General features: G+C 40.7%; 1 protein-coding gene across 2 annotated transcripts in view; it reads right to left on the bottom strand.

Annotated features, from left to right (window-relative positions):
- Positions 1–24,372, bottom strand: part of SHC4 (SHC adaptor protein 4) — a 127,637-nt gene that overhangs the window by 13,737 nt on the left and 89,528 nt on the right. Inside the window, exons 7-11 of one of the 2 annotated variants that reach the window (XM_029239132.1) lie at positions 20,310–20,433; positions 18,675–18,846; positions 16,318–16,378; positions 8,928–9,101; positions 4,087–4,094 (exon numbers count right to left, since the gene is read on the bottom strand). In XM_029239132.1, coding sequence (XP_029094965.1) covers positions 4,087–4,094; positions 8,928–9,101; positions 16,318–16,378; positions 18,675–18,846; positions 20,310–20,433 — 539 coding nt within the window. Of the gene's footprint in view, positions 1–4,086; positions 4,095–8,921; positions 9,102–16,317; positions 16,379–18,674; positions 18,847–20,309; positions 20,434–24,372 lie in introns of both variants that reach the window. The other variant, XM_029239131.1, reaches the window with a different exon arrangement.

Raw genomic sequence — 24,372 nt, 5'->3', positions numbered from 1 at the left:
ATCAAAGGAGAAGTCAGAATATAACTTGAGGCAAGTAATTTAATTGAAAATTAAAATATTTTGAGACAAATGAAAACTATGTACCAAAACTTATAGGATGCAGCAAAGACAGTTCTAAGAGTCAAGTTTTTAGCAATTAACACCTCCATAAGAAAAATGAAAGATTGCAAATAAACAACCTAACTTTACACCTCAAGGAACTATAAAATGAAAAACAAACTAAGCCCAAATTTAATAGAAGGAAAGAAAAAAACAAAGATCAGAACAGGAATAAATGAAATAGAGAGTAAAAATACAATAGAAAAGAAACTAAGCTGGTTTTTTAAACGATAAACAAAATAAGCAAACCTTTAGCTAGACTGACCAAGAACAAAGAGAGAGGACTCAAATAAATAAAATCAGAAAAGAAAAAGGAGACATTACAAATGATACCACACAAATACAAAGGATCATAAGAGACTACTCTGAACAATTTTATGCCAACAAATTGGATAACTTAGAAAAAATGGATAGATTTAGATCCCTAAAAACATACAACCCACTAAGACAATCATGAAGAAATAGAAAATCTGAACAGAAGAATTACTAGTAAGAAGATTGAACAACTAATCAAAAACCTTCCAACAAAAAAAAAAGGTCCACAACCAGATGGCTTCATTCGGGAATTCTACCAAACATTTAAAGAGTAATTAATATCAATTCTTCTCAATCCCATCCAAAAAATATGAGGGAACACTTCCAAACACACTTTACAAGTCCAGTGTTACACTACTACCAAAACCAAACAAGGATACCACAAGAACAGAAAATTACAGGCCAGTATCACATGTGAACATAGATGCAAGAATCCTCAACAAAATATTAACAAACCAAATTCAACAATACATTAAAAGCATCAAGTGGCATTTATTCCAGGTATAAAAGATCAGGAACAAGACAAGGATGCCCATTCTCACCACTTTTATTCAACATAGTATTGGAAGTCCTAGCCAGAGCAATTAGGCAAGAAAAATAAATAAAAGACATCCAAATCAGAAAGGAAGAAGTAAAACTGTCCTATTTGCAGGTGACATTATATATAGAAAACCTTAAAACTCCACCAAAAAAAGAGAAACTGTTAGAACAAATAAACAAAGTCAGTAAAGTTGCAAGATACAAAATTAATACACAAAAATTACTTGCATTTCTATACACTGATAAACTATCAGAGAAATTAGGAAAACAATCCCATTTATGATAACTTTCTGACAGCCAAGACATGGAAACAATCTAAGTATCTACTGGCAGATGAATAGATGATATAAATACACAGTGGAATATGATTAAGCCATAAAAAAGAAGGAAGTCCTGCCAACTGCAACAAGGATAGACCTTGAAGGCATTATGCTAAATAAAGTAAGTCAGACAGAGAAAGAGAGACACTGTGTGATCTCACTTATATGTGGAATCCAAAAAAACAGAACTCATAGAAACAGAAAACAGATGGGTGATTGCCAGAGACAGAGAGTGAGGGATGGAGGAAATGCTAAAAAGGTGCAATCTTCTAGTTATAAGATAAATAAGTTCTAGGGACGTAATGTACAACACGGCAACTATAGTTAACAATTCTGTGTTGCATATTTGAAAGTTGCTGAGAGTAGATCTTAAAAGTTCTCATCACAAAGAAAAAAAAACTAACTATGTGAGGTGATGGATGTTAACTAAACTTAGCATGGTAATCATTTTGCAATATATATATATATATATATATATCAAATCAGTATGTTGCATACCTTAAACCAATACAATGTTATATGTCAAATTTTATCTCAATAAAACTGGAAAAAAGAAAACTACAAAATATTATGTGCTACTTTGGATAAATCTCTAAAATAGAGTGAAAAAGAACAAGTACAGAAGGGGATACTCCATTTATTTTTAAAGAAGGATGATTAGATAGATTGATCATTAGATCTATCTGTAGACAGACAGAGGTACATAAGTAGATAGCTAAATACTTAACCATGCATTAACATTTTGGAAGTAGTCAGAAGGAACTCCTAATATCTTAGGGAACTGTATATGGTGTTAAGCCTTGGGAAGGTACATATTTTAAAATAGCATTATTTATTATTTTGATTTCTTCTATGAGTATTTGTATTACTTTTTAATTAAAAACACTGTTTATAGAATAAAAAATGTATACAAGAGTCAAGATAGCCACCTAACTAAAGGGAAATTCAGAAGAGGGATATACTTTTGTCAGAAAAGTGTCCTCAGTTTTCTGTTGTGGGAAGAAAAGCCTACCCTTTTCTCCTCACGTGTTATAAGACTCCATCTCTGATTCTGGAGGACCATAAGCAGTCTCTTTATGCAAGTAGTTATATTTTATAAAATTGTCAGAACACTGATTTAGTGAAAACGGAACCACTGCCCCTAGGACAAATGCAGGGTTAAGTACTACCAAGCTTCAGGTCACAATATTTTTATCAATCAATCAATCATTATATAAACTTGTTTTATGTGTGTTTGGATTTAAAGACACCTTATTTAGTATATATTGTTGATTTAATAACACTAAACTCATGGCCAACAGCACTGTAACTCATGCCTGAACTCAGCTTATCTAAGACACATATTTTCTCTGTAAGGCACATCACAGCCTTCTTGCACTTAGGAACACTAGACAGCACTTCAGCACTACACTTGGGGGTCATTTTAAACAGCAAGGTCATCAAGAGGTAGCACAAAAATGTGGGAAATGTGGCACTAAGTAGACCACAAAAGTTCACTTGTTTACAGTATGAGCTGAAACAAGAAAGCAGAGTGTCGCCTTGCTTGACCTCATCTGGGAATGTGCACATTAGGTGACACAAAATTTTTGTTGCTTTGCACATATCCACAAATGACCACAAACGTGCCATGAGTACTGATTCTGGGATTACAAATAAATCTTAGCAAGTAAGCAAATTCTCAAATATGGAACCCACATATTATGAGAATCAACTGTATATTATTTATCAGTATGGATTACTGGGTGTGTGAAAACTATAAACTAGAAATTTATCGCATTACTGAGGGGAAAAATTCATTCACCTCTATAAAGTGTCTAAAAAGTTGGTAAAATAAGATGTTAACATAAAATGTTAAGCCTAAGTGAAAGATCAAGGTGGTACTAAGAAAAAAAATTAATCTGTAATACAAAGGAAAAATTACATGTCTATTAAGATATATTAAAAAGTCACAGTAATTCGTATATAGTAATTAATATACTGGTATACAACAAGCAAGTGGGCCAATATAAAAAGCAGAATAAAGGCCCAGAAACAGATTCACACATGTAGAAGGAATCTAGTAAAATGGAGAGTGGCACTAGAGAAAGACGACATTATTTAGTCCATGTTGTTTTGAAAATTAGTTCACTTTCATAGATAAAATTAAGTTAGACCCCCTACATCATAGAAAATATAAAGTTCAAGTGAAATAAATATTTTATTTGGAAATAAAACTATAAAGGCAATAGAAGAAAATCTAGTATAAGCTAGATAAAGAGGAGGAAATTTAATCCAAAGAGAGTAGAAGGAAGACATAATAAAGATTAAAAAATAGAAGTCAATGAAACAGAAAACAAAAAAAATAGAAAAAGATTAAAACAAAACCTGGGTCCTTTGGAAACAACAGTTAAGTTAATAAATCTCAAAGAACAGTGATCAAGGAAAAAACAACACAGAAACTACAAATAACAGGAAAGAGAGAAAGCATTCTTCATGCAATAAAAGGACAGTGAAGGAATATTATGGGAAATTTCATGTAGAACTGACTCTAAATGGACTGAGTGAAATCCTACTAAGTTTTTAAGGAAGATACATTGCCAAAGAAATGACAATCCCTTCTTGTCTATGGCTTTTTGGCCTCTAAAGCAAACTCCAATCTCTCAAACCCACATCAACAGGAAATAAACTGTACAAGTGGCGAAGCCCCAAGAAAGGCACTTTCTCCAACATCTACTTTAGATGGACACATGAAGGATAACAGCAGGAACAACCCAGATAACAATGGACAAGGAGATTCCTCCCATAACACTGAACCACAGGCCAAGCAAATCACTTTCTCCACTTCCGGCTCAGGGAGTCTTCACAATTACTGCCTGGCAGGATTTGGTAATCACTATGGACCAATGACCACTGTGTGTTTTGCCTGCTTCCCTTTTGTGAATGTGGGTTTTTATTGAGGCTATCTTATTCCTCTTCCATCACTAATTTTGGGTGTGGAAGAGGGCAGACAACTTGGCAAATAGTAAGAATCCCCATCCAATCTTGATTGAGAGGACTTCATATCACCCGGATGTCACAGACTTTAGGCTGGATGCTGTAACTGTTTGGGGTATTTGCAAGGTCTCCCTTTGGGAGAAGGCAAATATGTTCTAAGTGAAAAGAGCTCATGCATATTTGAGTGGCAGAAAGGTATGCAGTGGCAGGGACAGTTAATTGTGTGCCAATATCTATTCTCCCTTTCATTACATTATGGAATTCCTAATTTTTAGCTGGACACATGGCCACCCAGCTAGAGTAACGTGAAGCTAGGTATGGCCCCATGTCTAAGTTCTGCCAATGGCAGGTAAGAACAAATGATGTCTGCCACTTCTGGGTCATGTCCTTTAAAGGAACATGTGCGCACTCCACGTGCCTTTCTTACTTCCCACTGGCTGAATACAGATGGGATGGTGAGAGCTCAAGCTTTTAGACTAAAGATAGAAGACCTTAGACCAAATTGAAGCTCTTAGACCAGAGATGGAAGCCAAGTGTCACAATGGCAAAGCTGTCCCACCAGTCCTACACCATCCATCTTTGGGCTATTAGCTAAAATAAATAAACTTCAGTCCTTTTTACACTATGGGATTTAGGGGGGTTTCTTTGTTATGGAAGCTAAGACTGAAACTAATAATAAATCAATACAAAAATTAGTTTCAGTACTAATGGTTTCCTTCTGCCATGTTTGATCAGACTAAAGATTGTGTTAGAGCTTTTCCTATGTTGGCAGTGTGACAGGATGAATTGAGGAGCCCTGAAGGCATACTTGAGATATATTAGGTTCATGTCTCTGGATTTGTTTTTGTTTTGTTTTACTGAACTAATTAGTAACTAATCTGGGTAAGGGAGGCTAAGTATGCCTAAAGAAGATAAAGAGGATTTTTGCAGGAGGAAGGAAAGAAACAGGAGGAAACATTAGGGGGGAAACGTTAAGAGGTGTATTTAAGACGTTCTGCAAGACGTTATATATAAAGTTATCCCTACTCCATCTTACTAGATTTTCTTAAATCAACATTATTTATACTTTTGGAGTTGGAGTTAATTCTTTTTGGAGGGAGCAGTGATACACTGAAGTTAACCTCAAAGGGGTAGCAAGAAGTCCAGGAGGGCTATGGTACATTAAATCCCAAATGGAAATAAAGAGTGAGAGAGAACCAGAGGCCTAAATTATTAAACATATTGCCACCAAGGCAGGGAGAGGGAAAAAGGATGAAAAAAGAAAGAGGCTAGAATTAATGAAAACGCATTTTGACATTATAGTTTTAGACAGAACAAGCCTTACTTACTTTCAACTAATGACAGGAATGTTATTATGGATTAATTTTGCCTTTCATATTATTGAATTGTCTATGACAAGAGGCAAAGTTTCTTTGCTTGAGTTATAACGATTTTTTAAATTTTATTTATTTAATTTATTTATTTTTGGCTGCATTGGGTCTTCGTTGCTGCACGTGGGCTTTCTCTAGTTGCGGCGACCAGGGGCCACTCTTCGTTGCGGTGCACAGCCTTCTCAGTGCGGTGGCTTCTCTTGCTGTGGAGCATGGGCTCTAGGAGCGCGGCTTCAGTAGTGGTGGCTCGCAGGCTCAACAGTTGTGGTGCATGAGCTTAGTTGCTCCGCAGCACGTGGGATCTTCCCAGACCAGGGCACAAACCCATGTCCCCTGCATTGGCAGGCAGATTCTCAACCACTGCACCACCAGGGAAGTTCCATAACGATTTTTAACATTGAAGATTTGCTTATAAAGGAACTGGAGTTGTAAATCAAGGAATATCCCAGATTACATAATTTGGGCCACCCACTAAATGTATTTTCTAATAAAATATTGTTGCTTTGGGGCTTCCCTGGTGGCGCAGTGGTTGAGACTCTGCCTGCTAATGCAGGGGACACAGGTTCGAGCCCTGGTCTGGGAGGATCCCACATGCCGCGGAGTGACTAGGCCCGTGAGCCACAACTACTGAGCCTGTGCGTCTGGAGCCTGTGCTCCACAACAAGAGAGGCCGTGACAGTGAGAGACCCGCGCACCGCGTTGAAGAGTGGACCCCACTTGCCCCAACTAGAGAAAGCCCTCGCACAGAAACGAAGACCCAACACAGCAAAAATAAATAAAAAATAAATTAATAAACTCCTACCCCCAACATCTTAAAAAAAAAAATTGTTGCTTTGAAAAGTCCATGAAATGGAAGCTATTGAGTGTATGCTCTTATAAAGTTATTTCCAAAACCTGAGGTCCAAGGCAGGCGGGGTGGAAGGGACTAAATTGGGAGACTGGGACTGACATATACACACTACTGTATATAAAATAGATAACTAATAAGGACCTACTGTACAGCACAGGGAACTCTACTCAATTCTCTGCAATGGCCTATATGGTAAAAGAATCTAAAAAGAGTGGATATATGTATATGTATAACTGATTCACTTTGCTGTACACCTGAAACCAACACAACACTGTAAATCAACTATACCCCAATAAAAATAAAACTATATTTGAATAAATACAATTTTGTTTTTTTTCTGTACGCGGGCCTCTCACTGTTGTGGCCTCTCCCGTTGCGGAGCACAGGCTCTGGACGCGCAGGCTCAGCGGCCATGGCTCACGGGCCCAGCTGCTCCGTGGCATGTGGGATCTTCCCGGATCGGGGCACGAACCCGTGTCCCCTGCATTGGCAGGTGGACTCTCAACCACTGCACCACCAGGGAAGCCCGAATAAATACAATTATTTATCCTAAAAAACAAACAAACAAAAAAAAACCCTGGGGTCCAGAAACTTTTTTTCAAAACACTGTCCCTCTAACATATATTACCTTATCCACACAGGCTACTCTACATTAAACAGTTAAATTCACTGCAGAAATCTGAATTCATTGCATACCCCATCATCCATGGCACAAGATGCTCTCTGTGGTGGACATGGAGATGCACTACCCAGATCCCACTTCAAGGAAGGACCAAGTACCCCAGGTGCTTTACTGGGGCTGGTCTCCAGCTGACCACCCCTTCAGGGTCTGCCTCAGCTGCAGACAGCTGCTTGCCCAATGGCTTGCCCTCCTTCATGGCCCACATCCAAAGACTGAGATAAGTGGGGCTAAAAGGCCCTGCCCTTGGGCCCAATGTGGGGCAACTCTAACGGGCCCCCACATGCTCTCTGTAGGGTTGGCTGAGGCTTTGTCAGGCCTGCATGGTTGCTCCACCTCTCCCTCTGCCCAAGCCTGCTTTCTTCCCCTCCCTTCCTGGTACTGATCCCAATAAAGACCCTGTATGCCCAGCTACAACTCAGAGTCTGCTTCTAAAGAACCCGACTGGGTTGTTTGGCCACCAAGAGTGATCTTGGAAAGCTTGCCAAAAAGATGGCCTACTTGCCACCTGGCTGGTAATGAAAACCTTTGTCTCAGTCTAGAGAGTTAAGGTGGTCAAGTGAAGCTCAGCCTCAGCAAAATCTCCTTCCAAACTTTATTGTCACCGCAGCCACACTAGCTGGAAAGTCACCCTTGGCAGTCTAGAGTGACCTCCTGGGCTAGTGAAAGGACTTTCTCAGCGACTGATTCTCTGTCTTTGGAGTGAGCCAAATCTGACACCAATCTCTGAACCCAACAAGCTTCAGTACTTTATGAAAAGCATTTTTAAATTTATTCTTTAGTTGATTGTAGGCTTTTGGCTTGTTTTGCTTTTATTTATTTATGTTCCTGTTTATGGACTTACCCCTGGAAGCAATCTGGCAGGAAAATGATGTTTGTCTTACTGTATTTTACTCACAGTACCTAGTTGAAGAAAGAAGTCACCTTATTTTAGTGCTATATAGATGACTTACTAAGGGGTTTTGAAATGAATAAAATTAACACCATCACTAAACAGAGTTGGAACAGTGGCCATTGTTCCCCATGCAAACAAACAAATTCAAAATTATCTCCTGGCTTTGACAGCCCTTCCTTCAGCAAAAGCACAGAGCAGAAAGCAAAAGTTGGAGTCAATTTAAAGTGTTTGAAAAGATTATTCAAAATCAAAGTTCCAAAACCTTGAAATCCGTAACATCGCCACAAAGTTCTAACTTTTATTAACTGTGGTGAGGGATTGAGGTAAGAAAGAATACTTTTAACTCTCTGAAAAATGAGGCCAAGGAAATAGCGTTCTTTAAAATGAGAGACAGTATAGTGAGTTGAACAGTGGCCCCCAAAAGATATGCTCAAGTCCTGATCCCTGGTACCTGCATATGTGACCTAATTTGGAAAAAGGGTCTTTGCACATGTAATTAAGTTAAGGATCACGAGATGAGATCTTCCTGGATTTTGGGCCTACCTATAAGAGAAAGGTGTTGTCCTATAAGAGAAAGAAGAGGGAGATTTGAGACACAGGGGTAAGGCCATGTGAAGACGAGGGCAGAGATTGGAGTGACATGTCTACAAGCTAAGGAACACCAAGAATTGCTGGCAGCCACCAGAAGCTAGGAGAGCAACATGAAACCAGTTCTCCTCCAGAGCCTCCAAAAGGAGCCAACCCTGCTGCCCTCTTGATTTAGGACTTCTGGCCTCCATAACTGTGAGAGAATGCATTTCTCTTGTTTTAAGACACCCAGTTTGTGGTAACTTGTTACAGCAGCACAGGAAACTAATACAGGCAATGAGAAGCCACTTACTTTCACGGTACCATGGGGTCCCCAGTGGGTGAGCTGGACTTTGATTTCCGGCAGAGCCCAGCGTGCTTTGAAGAGTCTGTGTATTGATGTAGCAGGGGTCGTCGAAGAGATCCACTCGGCACGCGGGCTTCATCAATGACGTGTCTCTTTGGGACTGTACCCCTCTCTCGTGTGCATTACCTATAGTGAGTAAAGATCAATGTACAGTGTTTTTGCTTTGGAAACAAGAAATAAAATCACGTTTGAGTCCAGAATTGACAGGAAGGGAAAAGCCATGCCCATCCCATGCAAGGATTGAATACTGACTTTGAGATTTGACCTGTAAAAACAAAATAAGCACCAGTCTTTGAGGGAAAGCACCTCTTTTGGCCTCCCTGCCCGTCCCTCAGCTGACCCTTTGCTTCAACAGCAGACAGCAGACAAACCAGGAAGATGTGAAAGAGGAAGAGCCAGCGGAGGAAGGACGCTGACTGGCCAGCAAACAGCACAAACCCGTACACGACACCGCTCAGAGCTGCAGCCCAGGAACCAAGAAAACCACACGTGCCGTGTGGAACTTGAATATCTACTAGTTATTGCAACCGCTTTTCAAAATACTCGTTACTTAATTTTAAATTATTAAGAGTGGGAAGTCTGTCTTCCCTTTATTGCCAAAGTTTCGTTTCGCCAAGCACAGCCCTGCACCAGCTGCTGATGTTCATTCTGTCATCTAATGGAAAGAACTCACCCCTCAGGTTACGTCCTCTGTCCCCTTACTCTCCCTTCTCCTCTCCATTCTATTCCATACATGTGGCCAAAATGATCTTTTTACAACTGAAAATCTGATCCTACTTCTCAGAGGTTTAAAAACATTCACTGCTTCCCACTGCTCTTGGGATACAACTCAAACTCTTCAACAAGCCCCAGGCCCTGCTCCCGGGCACCCAGCTTCCACTGCAACCCTGTCCTCCCCAGTCTCTGCCCCTGCTCACATCAGCCTTCTTGCACTAGAATCCCCACTGTAAGGCCATCTTCTCTGATTGACATGCCCCCTTCCCTCCCCTTCTCCAGCACCCTCATCCTTCGGTGAGGTCAGTTTAAACATCTCTTTCTCAAGAGAGCCTTCCCTGACTTTCTCAGACTAGACTATGTCTCTCTGCTTCCCTCTGAAGCCCATACCACAAGAGTACTTAATTCTATTATGTTATTGTCTCTTAATATCTGTACTGCATCTAGACTGCATGTTCTACGAAGACACACATCCTGTCTTGCTGACAGCTGCAGCCCCTGCCTCTAGCATATGCCTGGAACACATTATCACATCAACAAATAGTTACGGCCTGAATGGATTACAGCACCATATTTCACTACCTGACGGCATGAAGTACTTTGTACCATTCAACTGGTCTTGTCCTGAGAATGCCAGGACAGAATGTTTTTGTCTTTCTGTTTACACAAGTACCTTTATAGTTTTGGCCATACATATACAAGATCCCCATGAGGCTGCACCTAAAGCAGTGACATTGTTATTTCATTGTCTTACCGTAAAACATCAGTCCTTCCAGTCAACTAAACCCCTTCAAAGGACCAACGTCCCACTGGATTTCACAGCATGGTGAAGAGTGCTGTGATTCTTATAACACAAGTATGGAAACCTAAGAATACACCAGATAGGGGGAGCCCAGTCAAGACTACAGTCCTACCATCTGCTCCTCTTTTGCTCCTCTCTGTCCGGTCCTGCCTGTCACCCTGTCCCACATCATAATCTGTACGTGGAATATTCTGAGGGAAGGGTGGGATTTGACAGAGGAAGGGGCAATAGGGCCCCTCGTTTCTTTGTTGCTTTTGGCAACATATTTCCATTTACTTTTTTAAGTGGATTTATGAAATATGTTATCCAGTTTAAACTAAACTTACTTTCACAAATGGACAAGTGGCTAAAGGATCACTGCAAAAAGATCAAGGATTGAAGATCATTCTTTTACTGAGTACAAGCTCCTCCTTAGCTACACTCTGAGCTTATGAACAAGAATAATCTAATTAGATCAGAACTTCGGCCTCCTAACAGTTAAAATTATCAAGATTGAAATGTGGATTTATGTCTGTTTTCTTTATCAATAATGCCCTAAATGTATACCAGACCTTGAGATATTACCTAATGATAGTATTCAGCCACTATAACTAGCGAGACAATTTTTAAAAATGTCTATCATTAACTTTAACTGAAATTTTCTATTTCTGTGTGTGTTTTATACTACATGCATAATATATTAGCACAGTGTAGAGAACTGATGCATGATTGAATTAATATTTATTTAGGAGTGCCTGCTCATAAAAAGTTACTGAGGGCTTCCCTGGTGGCGCAGTGGTTGAGAGTCCGCCTGCCGATGCAGGGGACACGGCTTCGTGCCCCGGTCTGGGAAGATCCCACATGCCGTGGAGCGGCTGGGCCCGTGAGCCATGGCCGCTGAGCCTGCACGTCTGGAGCCTGTGCTCCGCAACGGGAGAGGCCACAACACTGAGAGGCCCGCGTACCGCAAAAAAAAAAAAAAAATTTACTGAAAGTGGAATATGATGAACAGTATTTGTAAGAAGTCTGCTTCTAAATTAACATGGACCTGGGTTCCACAGATCCCTGTGGTATCTCTTACTATTTCTGTGGCCAGGGGCAAGTTACTTAACCTCTCTGTCAGTTTTCATACCTGTAAAATGGGGATGCCGAGCTTAAAATACATTGTGAGGATTAAATGAAAGAATGTGGGTAAGCCCCTCACTGAGCATAGTGCCTGCCTTGCAGCAGGCGTTCTTCTCACTGTTCAGTTGTGTGTCTACTGGGCCTCTGCACATGACACTTGTCTCTTGCTGTAACATCCTTCCCATCCATTTCTTGACCTAACTCCTATTTGTCCTTTAAGATTCTGCTCTGAATCCCCCTCCTGCAGGAAGCTTTCCACTGAGTCCTCCCTCCTCCCCCACCCCCCACCCCAGGCTGGGTAAGGTGCCACTCCATAATAAACTGTAGGTCTCTGTTTACTTCCCTGTCTTCCCCTTGAGACCGAAAATTCCTTGAGTCCTGAGGAGAGACTAGAGCCCATTTTTCTGAGTATCTTCTTCATCTTCAATGCCTGGTATGAAGCAGATGCTCAAAAGGAAAATGTCAGCTGAAGGAACAGATGACTGAATGTCTACCCAGTTTTCCTTTCTTAGCAAATGTGACCCCACCACGCTCTCAAGACCCCAAGTCAACGCTTAGCGCAAGGCGCTGACTCATCTGCCCCTCACAGAGCACTGGCATGAGCTGACCACATCAAGTTCACCATCCCACAGGGTTAAACAAAAGCATCAATATCTATACAGTCTCTCTTAAAAACTACCATTCCCTTTTCTCAAATGCACCATTATATCTAAGTCAGCAAAGTTGTCTTAAATTTAAAAAAACAAACAAACAAACTCACCCCATGCTGAAATTTAAAATCTTTCTAGGATAAAGTGTGTGGTTATTCAGAGCTTAACTACACATGCCAGCCATCATGCATTCCAAAAGTTCTTTGTGCAAAGTGTTACTCTGAGAAACTATCCAACCTGCCTAAGAGAAGATTTGTGGCAGAAAATAAATACATACACGGTGTATATACTGGAGGTACCAAAGTTTTTAAGTGCTAGCCCTTAGGGTCTGTGGGAATTTAACATCTTTTTGATTAAAAATATCAACATTTTCATTTTGACTTGAAGGTTGGGGAAACAGTATGCTATTTTGCTAATTATTTTTTTCCACAAGGGAATTTATTATTAAGGACAGGGATCTTTTACACATCTGGCAATAAATATAATTAACTCCTTCAACAGGAAGCCTACTGCAGTACTTATTATACACCAGAATTCAAATTTTAAGTCAATATTTGAATAAATAAATGTCTTTGAATTAAAAAGCCAAAACTTGTTGAAAATGTTTGTATAGGTGTCTCTCAAATGCTTATGTGTGAATCTCTGGGAAAAGCCATAAAAACTGTCTATTTGCTATTTTGGCAACTGCTGTTAATTTGGTGACTGGTCATAAATTTCTGATCTTATTTATTTACTTATTTGGCTTCATCGGGTCTTAGTTGTGGCACGCAGGACCTTTGTTGCAGCATGCAGGATCTTGTGGCACGTGGGCTTCTCTAGTTGCAGCACGCAGGCTTCTCTAGCTGCGGCACGCAGGCTTTTCTCTAGTTGTGGTGTGCGGGCTCAGTAGTTGTGGCACGTGGGCTCAGTAGTTGCAGCACGCAGGCTTAGTTGCCCCATGGCATGTGGGATCTTAGTTCCCCAATCAGGGATCAAGCCCATCTTCCCTGCATTGGGAGGTGTATTCTTAACCACTGGGCCACCAGGGAGCCCTCAGATCACTTTTAAACACATACCCAAGTAGTCATAGGCAGGCCCCAAGATAGGAACCCCTGACTTCTGGGTGTCTGTGGATGAAAAGACACTGAGTTAGGAAAGTCCTTCCTGTCACAGCAGGAGGGACTTATACTTGTCACAGCCCCTGGAGCAGGGGTTGAGTCCTTCAATCCCTCTATGTGCTGAGTGGCTGAGGTCTGGGGAAATGGCTTCCTAGCACTCTGGTTCCCACTGGAAGTTAGAACCTGCTTTTCTAAGAAAACAATGCTGTAGCTCAGTGATTTTCAGGGGAAGAGGATATCCAGCTGGAGGGTTTTTTCCAAACTATAAACATCATCTCTCATCTCCCCGAGATTCTGAAAGGTTCCCAGCCATGAATTGTTACCTTATTGCCACCAAAAAGGAAGACAGTGTGCTGAAGCTCAGTATTGGTCCCAGACTCTTCCACAATTAGCGTATAACTAAAGAACAGATGCTTACAATAGAATATCCTATTGTTGTATTTGTCATTACAACATATACACTTAAGCTCCAGTATAGGAAACCAAATAGTAGAATATGGTCACTTGTCTAGGAGATAGCCAACATGGCTAAAATTAATTCTACGGAAAAATAGATTCCAGGCTCCAAATAAGTGTTTATTACAAAAGTCTGTTCTTGAGTTTGGATCTGATAGTGGCTTAGGGCATGTGTAAAGCATGAAAGAATAAGGGGTTACGTTGTTTGTTAATTTAAAGGAGAAATAAAACCAAGATAAACAGAAAGAACAAATTGGATTCTATGACAAGGTTATACTTACAAAAAGAAAAATCTTGAATAAAGTTGAAATAGTGTTGCTTTGAGGGGAAGGACACTTTAAAAATGTAAAATAAAAATCAAGGTGAAAGCTTCTGAGGAAAAAAAAAGAAAGGAGACCTTGCCCCTTTTCTCTGATGGTAGTGTCGTGATTTCGAACATTCAACATCATTCTAGAAATGTCGAGGATTCCTGTTCAGTGAGTTCCCTTCAGAAGCTAGGTGGCTGAGGCCAGCGGGGCGTGCCATGACGACTGCTTAATGGGGAGGAGGGATGAGCTGCGGGAAAAGAGGTATTGGGGCAGGGCGAAACATTCTGGAGTTCCACAGGACTCTCTCCTAGATCCAAAACTCTCTCTCCCCCTCCATGTACCCTCTCAATGCAGTGATCTGGGAACTGGTCCTGGCACACTTAGGAATACCAGTACTCATTTATACTCTTTCTCTCCCTTCCCCTCCCACTTCCCTCTCTGTGCCTGGATAATTCCCACTCATCCTTCAGGTCTTAGTTTGGTTGTTACTCCTTTTGGCAGACCCTCTCTAGCCTCCCAGATTAAGTTAGGTTTCCCTGTTATTTGTTCCCATAACATCCTGGGCTTTGAAACGCTCATCACATTTGTAAGCACTGGTTTAAGGTATGCCCTCTGGCTAAACTGCAAAAGACATGAATGCCAATTGTGTCTCCATCCCTAGCACCCAGCTCAGGGCCCCACCCACTGAGTGCATTGTTGGATAAATGAAGAACACAGAATGAGAAAAAACAGGATGTGGAGACAGTTCAAAGTGAGCTTCAGCACAGGCAGAAAATGGATACAAGACTACAAAGCACATGTGGTATGTTCCTGACTATTAAATCCTAGGTTAGGAATCTCTAGGGTAAAGGAAAAGAGGAACGAAGGAAGGAACTGCAGCTCCTAAAGGACACAGTTTTAAAAAGACATTTACACTTGACACTAATTTGTTTTAGTCATATTATTAAGAATTCATTTGGAATTTTAAATTCCTTTAAAGAGTGGCATCGAATTTTAACTTCCTTCAAAAAGAACCAAGTTTTTAAAGAATTTAAAATACTGCCTCTGCTCACTACTCTGATTATTTTTGCAGGGTGGAGGAAAGTGGTAATCACAACTGTACCAAGACCCTCATGTACCCCCACTGTATAAGAAATAATAAAATTCATGGGTTACACTGGCAAAATTCCATAAGAAATATGAAGATATCCTTGGAAGTGAGAAACTACCTTCTAGTTGGCAAGTGTCTGCTAATTTAATTTGAATTCCGAAGTGTGGTTCTCCAACTCTATCCTCCACTGCATTATTTACAATGTCCAGTTATCTCCCCCTCTAAAGCTGCAAAATTGTCCTTCCCAAAGAAATAAATACTTTCAACAATTTATAAGAATAAAATGACTAACTAGCAGTAGAATGTTTTTATGAAAATATATTTCCAACCTGAGAGTCTATGCCCTACATTTGTGTTGTGGAAATGTTGTGCCTGATGTCAGTTATCACATGCAGTAATAAGACATTTAATGCCCTGGCAAGTACGGGGTGTATGAACCTCTAATTGGGACTCTCACATTTCAGATTTCTTTTTGTTCCCTTTGCCAAGCAGAAATAAAGGTTTTTTCTTAATCCTAATGGATCTGACAAGCATCAATTTTCATATTAGCTTATTGTCTGATATTCTTTGAAATGGAACTGCCTTGAGTTTTGAGTAGAGAAATCACCTTTCCAGTAAGAGAGCTTTCATGATATCCAAGCAGTGAGGGACTTTCCTGGTGGCGCAGTGGTTGAGAGTCCGCCTGCCAATGCAGGGGACACGGGTTCGTGCCCCGGTCCGGGAAGATCCCACATGCCGTGCAGCGGCTGGGCCCGTGAGCCATGGCCGCTGAGCCTGCGCGTCCGGAGCCTGTGCTCCGCAACGGGAGAGGCCACAACAGTGAGAGGCCCGCGTACCGCATAAAAAAAAAAAAAAAAAAAAAAAGCAGTGAAAGATTCCATAAAGCAGCATTGTAGTGTGGAAGAGTACACAGGAGCAGGGGAGAACCATAGCTTTTCAACTGACACACTTGTGGCATTCTGTGCTTCTCAGAATGTGGGAAGCCTGCAACTGAAGCATTACATGTTTGGTTATATACACCTGACTTTCCCATGAACTATTTAAGAGCAAGGGCCACACACGACCATATAACGTAGAAGAAATAAGGCGAGTGGCAGATGGGGAAGGGCAATTGTACCTACCTATTGCCCTGCTTTGTTCTAGACAGTTCTCATACACACTGCTGCACTTGGAGTTTCCCGGCTGTATAAACAACAAATTGTGAAACATTTACAAACACAGTAAACGTTCATAAACTTTCAAAAAACACACAAAACACTAATAATGCTCCCAGCAGAATTTAGCAGACAACTCCATTTTCTGACACAGGAAGTGTCTGACAGGTGGGAAAAAGAAACTGAGATTTTGGACGGGGAGTATAGCCTCCCTTCCCAGTGCACTGTTTTGGAACTGCAGAGGTGGGTCTGATTAGGGTGGGGGAGGTCATAAATGTAAGGTCTATATCCTGAGGGTTATAGACCTTGGCTTGGGAGGTCACATTCCAGGATTCAATCCAAGCTCAGCCAGAAAGTGTGATTTCCAGGACACTTATATAAACACTGGCCATTTAGCAAACCTCTATTTAACCGTGAACTGGCAGATTGGAGCCCCACTCTACTAAGGTTTGTGCCAGACCCACTTTTCATCCTTGAAAAATCTCATGCTATCAAAGGCTTCAATTATCCCATATACACACAGCTCTCTTCTGTAAGGGTATGGGATCTACTGATGCCTTTGAGAAGGGCAATGTCTTTGCTTTAGAAAGATTAACCCAGCAATACCATGCAAGAGGGTTTAAAGGAATGAAACTGGAGACAAGGAAGGGGCTTTCAGAATCATCTGGGCAAGTGAGGACCAGAACTTAGAAAGATGCAACAGGAATGAAAAAGGTTGGGTAGATTTAAGATACCTTCATGGTAGGATCCTAAGTCTTGAAGACTGAGTTGATAAGTGTGAGAAAACAAAAGACTGTAGATCAGAGAAAGAATAGGAGTGCCATTAATAAACATGAGTACGTCAGGAGAAGGATCTAGCTTGAAGTCAAGGTAAAATGCTGAGTCTAATTTTGGTATAAACAAGCAATGAAATGCTTGTGGCATCACAGCTAGAGCGGTAGGTAATGGCTGAAGACAGAGAAGCTGGTGGTGTGTGCACAGGTGGCATGTCAGAGGAGAAACCAGGGCCAAGGGCAGAGCACTGGATAGGGATTCCACGGTGGTAAGGCTTGGGTTTGCAGGGGAGGGCATGCAAGAAAACAAGATATAAAAAGGAAAGATGTGGGCTTCCCTGGTGGCGCAGTGGTTGAGAATCCGCCTGCCGATGCAGGGGACACGGGTTCGTGCCCTGGTCTGGGAGGATCCCACATGCCGCGGAGCAGCTGGGCCCGTGAGCCCTGGCCGCTGAGCCTGCGCATCCGGAGCCTGTGCTCCGCAACGGGAGTGGCCACAGCAGTGAGAGGCCCGTGTACCACAAAAAAAAAAAAAAAAAGGAAAGATGCAACTTACTTTGAAACGCATCAAAAATCAGATGGATTGATGGGTGATAGCTAACAACATAGGATGACAGGGCAAATAGAGTAGAATTATAATTGTAGAATCTAGGTGGTGAGTATATGAGTGTTCATGTGTAATTCTTTCAACTTTTTTGTAAGTTTGAATATACTCAATAAAATGTTAGAAAACATGAAAAAAGAAAGAAAAGCAGCAACTACAGATGCAGAATGAGAATGACATGACGAAAATGTTTAGAAGCTAACAGAAGAGGTCTAAATAAAAAAGAGGCAGCCAACAGATATCACAGGCTATAGACAGATTCAGAATATTGAAGAAGGAAATAGATTTAACAATTAAACCGTTGGTGACCAAAAAAAAAGTTGGTGACCACTGTAAAAGAAATTTCTATCAAGTTGTCAAGCAGAGTTCAGATTTTGGAAGTGTAGTGTGGATGTGAATGCAGAAATACAGGCAGTGTTTTCTAGAAGTTTGTGGGTGAAAGGAAGGTGAGAGAGAGGTAGGACATTATTAGATGAGTTGGAGGAGTCCGAGTTTATTTGCAGACAGAAGCGAAAGAACAAGTAGACAGACAGAGAGTAAAGACTGAGACAGAGGTTGATGGACAGAACAAGGGCACAGAGTTGGTAAGAGGGGATGGGATCAGGAGCTCAGGGAGAAGATTCGCCATGGAGACAGTAGCTAAGGAAGAGAACCAAGGAGAACACAGGAAGACTTGGAGATGCGGAAGGGTGAAGTTGAAAATCACATGTTGGGCCGTCCTTGTCTTCCCAATGAAGTGAGATGTGAGGTCACTTGCTGAGGATGAGGTTGGGGGATTGGGAGTAAAAATTATTGAGTACAGGTTCCGACAATGATTCACTCTCTGGCTCTGTGCTGAGGAAGATGATACCTTCTCTAAACTAGCATTTGGTAATCCTCAAATTAAGCTCTCAGTGGTAAGGACAGAACTGCATTGTTAGTTCTAATAGCATTAAAATGTTACTTACCAAATAGCACAACTTTTCACACCGTATGGGGCAGTAAGCCATTTGTTCTGTGGTTTGAACTTTGATCCGTACATCTGAAACACCACCTGCAGGCGGCTGCTTGCCCGGGATTTCATTGTAATACTCATGATCTTCTCTCTCCTCAGCATGGTCATCAACGTGCACCTCCTCACTGTAAGGGAAAAAAGAATCCCCAAGAGGCTGGGTGGGAATTCAAATGCTGTAGGGGATGTAGAGTGAACAGAACCATGCAAATCATCCTGAAAACATCTGGATGGAAGCAACCAGATGGCTGAATTGTTAGGTTTCTGTAGACAATTAAAGTGGGGTAAGCCAACAGAAAGTGCCAAGGGTGATGCTTTTGTGTCTCCTCTCCGTGATAAAATATATACATACACATATATATATGAACTCCCTGAATGTCAGTTGTTTTTGTCAATCGGATAAAAACACAAAGTTCTCCTGGATTTTTCCAGCACTCTTTCATTGTACCATTTTGGAAATGTTTTGCTCAAAGGAAATTTAAATATTGGGCAGTGGGCCTGGCCCAGTTTACTAAACCAAGATGAAAAAAATAGAAGGCTATGGCCAGCTAACTTGTCTGCACAAATCTGGAGTATGTGAGATTCATAAAGAAATATTAGAACCATATGTGGCAAGTGGGGAGATTTGTGTAAACATGCATTGTTTTTAAAATTGAAACAGAGCAAAAAAAAAAAAAACCAGATTTTTCTTCCAAATTGGAATTAGTAAAAGTTTCTTATGAGAAAGAATAAATCAAGTCCATTTGAATTGAGCTGATTCCACTGACAACCCACACAGTTTTGTTGGGTTCATTACATGTCAACAAAATAACAGCACTAAGAGGTAAGTGCTACCCTAGGAAAAATTCAACAACAAGGCCCGCTGGTAGCCCCTCCCCTTTGCTACCCTAGACCACCTCATACAGGGAGATCTCCAAACCCGGTGTCTGTTGATACACAAAATGACAAATTAGGGGGGTTCCAGAAATGCATTTAAAAGTGTCCAAATATTTTATTTCTTGGGCGTGAATTCTGCAAGTCAGGGGCCTCACTGCATTCCACACATGGTGGAGTCTGACAGGCCTGAAAAGGGTTCAGCTTTCATTGTGGACTAGACAGAACAACCAGATCCCTGGGTCATGTCATGTTCTACTCCTGCCACAGTCCGGCTGGAGCTGATCTATTTGCACTGCAAATGAACAAACTAATAGGAATTCCTGCCACAGACATTTGATTCTTATTATTTTGCTCTTCTTTCTTAATTTTTTTAACTGATCTGCAAGGGATCTGGGGTTGAAACAAACCTAAGAAATTTGTTCATGCTCATTGTATGACATTACCTAATTAATTCATAGCTCTGTATACCATCAGAGAAACAGGGTCGACCCCTTCTCACTTTTAGTGTTTCCTCTAATTCTATTTCAAAGCAAGAGGAAATACCTGAACAAATATGAATGGAAGAAAAATAGAAATGTCACTATTAGTTTGTACTGAAACTGTACCTATTTTTTTAAAAAAATTACTAAGTTCATTAGTCAATTTAAAATGCCATATTAATTTTAAAACGAAACAAAATATGATAAGTCAAATAATTATAGAACTCCTGGCTGACCTTTCAGAAGAAGTATTCAAAGAAGGATTTTTCAAATACTGTTTAAACCGGAGTTCAAAAGCCTGCCCTATGGTACTTATGACGTCTTGGGCCATTCCATTGCTGCATTCCAATATGTGGCAGGCTGCAAGAGGACACACAAAAAAATTACAATAAATTTTCAGTAAGAGAAGATTAGATAAGTTCAAAATACTTCCAGAACATGAACTGGTAATTGAGTAAAAGTAGGTTTATAAGCTCTCTTCAGCTCTGAAATGGCATACTTCATATTTCATATGCATCAAAGTGAAGAAACATTCATATTTGACAACTAAGTATCTCAAAACACTTACAAATTTTGGCCTGGAGGCAGGTATTTGGGGCCCACATTTTAATAAAGGCAGACTGATCTTGACTAATAATGTGACCCATGTTCAGTGTTAGCTCTAGAATTCAATACAGAAGATGCTTAAGGCAGCAACCTGACGGGAAGATGAGGTTTACAGCCTTGTCTTTGCATGGTACACTACAGATGACTGAGAAAGGGTAACTCTCTAAACCTCCCCCCACAAAACGGGGGATGAGCTACTGGTGAAGAGAGGGGCTTTAGAATACCCCCTCCTCTAGCCATCCCTTTTCCCTGTCATTGCTACTAGAAAGCGGTGATGGTATGGTAATCCCTGTCTTTGAAATCCTATTAAAGAACTATCTCCAATAAACATCCAGACCAAGATTCCATGAAGCTGACATTACTAGAAGATATTAAAAATTTTATTAGACACTTTCTTTGAAAGACAGTTACTGGAAAGGGCTAGTTATCACTAGCAAATTAAAGAAATAAGTTGTGGAGGGGGCAGCTGATGGAACATCACAAACGAATTGGCACAGCCGCTGCTGCTGCTTCTGCGTAAAAACCAGAGCTTGTGTTCAGGGACTATAAATTAATCTCCCCATCATATGGAATATCAGTTGCCTTGGTTAGAGTATGGTGTTGTGCTTAGGGCCTGACAATACAAAACCTGAATTGAATTTGAAGTTTCCTCAGGACGGCTTAGAAAAGAGTCATAAGGATGACTTAAAGATATAGGCAATAAAGTCTCATGAGAAATTTTTAAAACATATATTGGTTTGTATAGCCTGAAGAACTGAGGGATGAGGAAAAGCTTGATAATGGTTCAATATATACAAGAATGTTGTAAAAACTGTCAGCTATTCTCTGAGAATAGGAAAGGCTTAAGTGAGTACATAGCAAAATAGCTTAGATACCAGGGAAGCTGTGAGATGGTGGAACTGTGGAACCAACACTGGAACATTTTACTAAAAGGGATACCTGAGGAGAGGAGGATACCTGTCGTGATGGAATGATTTAACTGTGTTGACTTGGAAGCGTGATTTTAGGCTTTGCATTGTCTTGAAAAGGATTTTGTATTATTTAAAGTAAAAGAAAATTCATTCACTTCTAACTGAATTTGCAGAGCCTATAACAGTGGGTTAAGGTAGAACTTACAATGGTGTTTCCTAGCTTTATGCTGATATCATCTCAAGGAATCTCAGATAATTCTCATTTCAGAATTAGCTGAACATTTACTTAAAGAATTGATGTCTCTGAACTTTGGGAAGGGGTGTGTGTGTGTGTGTGTGTGTGCGCGCGCGTGCGTGTGCGTGCGTGCAGGGGGTGGCATCAGTAAATCAAACCATGCTAAGGTGTCAAATCTCCAAAAGGGTTAATTATCATTTCTTACAAGGCTGTCCCTTTAAAGAAGCAATTTGGATCTTGAAATAGACTTAGGAGCCAATTACAGTTCTGAAAACGCAATTAAGAATATCTATAAGTTAATATCCTTTTTACCAAAGGAAAATGTTTGGTCTGTCTTTAGACTGCCATTGTATATTGCCCCTTCTTTTTCTCTACACTAGCTTCACACAGGGACCAACACATAGAATGTGTTCTAAAAATACGTGAAGAATGAATAATTCTGATTTTTCTAATCACACCCATAATTCTACTGTGAGAAATTGTCTTCAATGTTACCATTGTGGGGCAGCATCTCACAACCAGTGAGTGGTACAGATGATTGCTTGGGACATTTGTGAAAATGGTCTCCTCTTTCTTGGTCAGGCCTCATATCCTTAAACCTACAAAGCGCCCTTGGAGATGTGTCCTCTGGTGGAGCCAAAACAGTTGTGTTACGTTCTGAGAAGAAAAGGTAATTCACTTGAATTCTTTTCTTTTCATCCATAAATTCCTGGTCCAATTAAAAATGAAGTCAAGACCAGGAATCATATCAAAATGGAAACAATTTTTGTAATTTTATTTTCTCTTAGGATCAAGATGTCTTGAGATAAAGATGGAAAAGATAACGAGAGAGGCAGGAAAAGGAAAGGAGGGAGGGAGGGAGGGAGGGAAGGAGGGAGGAAGACCAAAGTGTACCTCCCATGAGAGGGATGTGAGAACAAAGATGGCTGAAAAAACTCTGTGAAAAGATTCAGATCCCAGTTCAAGTTCTAATTATGCCACAATCTGTGTGAATAAGGTACTCTATAGCAAGGTCCTCACCTGCCAAGACAGGGCCCTGCGTGATCTCTGAATCCCTTCTTGCTTTATAGAAATCCTATCCTCCCTCAGTCGCAGTAGCTTAAACCCTCTGAGGTACAGGGCAAGGCACGTGGGCACAGGAATGAATGAATCAACCCACCCACTAACTGTCCTCTACCACTTCTCAAGTACTCCTAAAATGTTTTATTTCTCTCAACTTTGCTGACTCTGATACTTGAGGGTTTTTTCCTGTTCCTGGGCTGATGCTACCAACACACTTTCTGCTTTGCTCTGGATGACCTTATTGCTGTCATATTACTTTTTTTTGGATTAAACAGAAAGAAAACACAGTGGTGCCTATCTCCATGAAAGAAACAACTGGACAAAAAGTCTGACCCTGTGCAGGTATCCTGTGCAGCCTCACCAAGTTCAGGGAAAACACACATTTTGATGGTGCTCTCGTTGCCACTCACATGCTGCTCTGTGAAAATGCTCCTTGTTCTTTTCTAGGTTGGTCATGAGCCAGAATAGGAATGGGTTTGCCCCCTTTCCCAGTGCTAGACCCATCTCCAAAAATTCAGATAAGCACCAGCTTAGCCAGGAATTTCCCAATCTTTAGCTAATGGGAAGGAAGAAAGACAGCATATAAAAAGTCCCAATTCCCCAAGAAAGGATTTGACTTTCCAGTGATGTGATAATTTTGCATGGAGGCCTGAGCCTTGATCTCCATATCTGGAATCAGAAACACACCTGGGTTCTTTTCATCCTGCCTCGTAGCCAGATAGACCTACAATTCTATTCTTAGTATCAGGTACTGTACTATATTAAGTAAGATTTAAAAGAATCTTGGATTCTTATTCTGTCGTTTTCATGTGGTTTCCTAATTGGATAGTCATGGACAAGAGGCTGAAAACAATTCTTCAAGAATAACAGGCCCTTCTTTATTGTTTTATATTTAAATGGACCAGTTTTATTGTTTTCGTTGCTCGTTTGCTTGTTGCTTTTGGTTTTTATCAGAAAATTAGAAATTCAAGAGTGCAGCTTCTCAGATCAACCACCAGATGGTGCTGTGGGACTGAAGCGCGGAGCCTACCACCCCTTAGGAAGAAACCAGCCTGAAGAAGCTAGCCTGCAGTCCAGTCCATAGTTTCAGAATGTCACTAGGACCATAACGCATGTATTTTATAACCATAAACATAAATATACATAATTGGGTTAATTTAAATTGGTTTTACAGTGTTCTTTTGTTTTGGTTTGGTTTGTTTTGGGGGTTTTTTTTTGCTTTCTTTTGGTTTTGGGTTTTTTTTTTTTGCTTTCTTCAGAGACTCAGGACCATGGCCTTCCTATATCCAGGTAGTTCAGGTAAACTGGGACCTCTTCACAGACTAGATTCAGAGAAAACATTTAAGCCTTTCTGGACTGTACACATTTGGAGTAAGAAGTGAAGAGATTTCCTCATTTACAGCAATTACAGGGGCAGGTTGTATTAGTCACTAGGTAAACTCAAAACACTCTTACTGGAACTTACCTTTTCTACAGAAAAGGCCT

The sequence above is a fragment of the Monodon monoceros genome, unplaced genomic scaffold, assembly GCF_005190385.1.
Source record: "Monodon monoceros isolate NGI ecotype Baffin Bay Population unplaced genomic scaffold, NGI_Narwhal_1 Super_Scaffold_21, whole genome shotgun sequence".
NCBI classification, from domain to species: Eukaryota; Metazoa; Chordata; class Mammalia; order Artiodactyla; family Monodontidae; genus Monodon; species Monodon monoceros.
The sequence above is the reverse complement of the archived record's forward strand: the minus strand, read 5'-3'. Positions and strand labels throughout refer to the sequence as shown.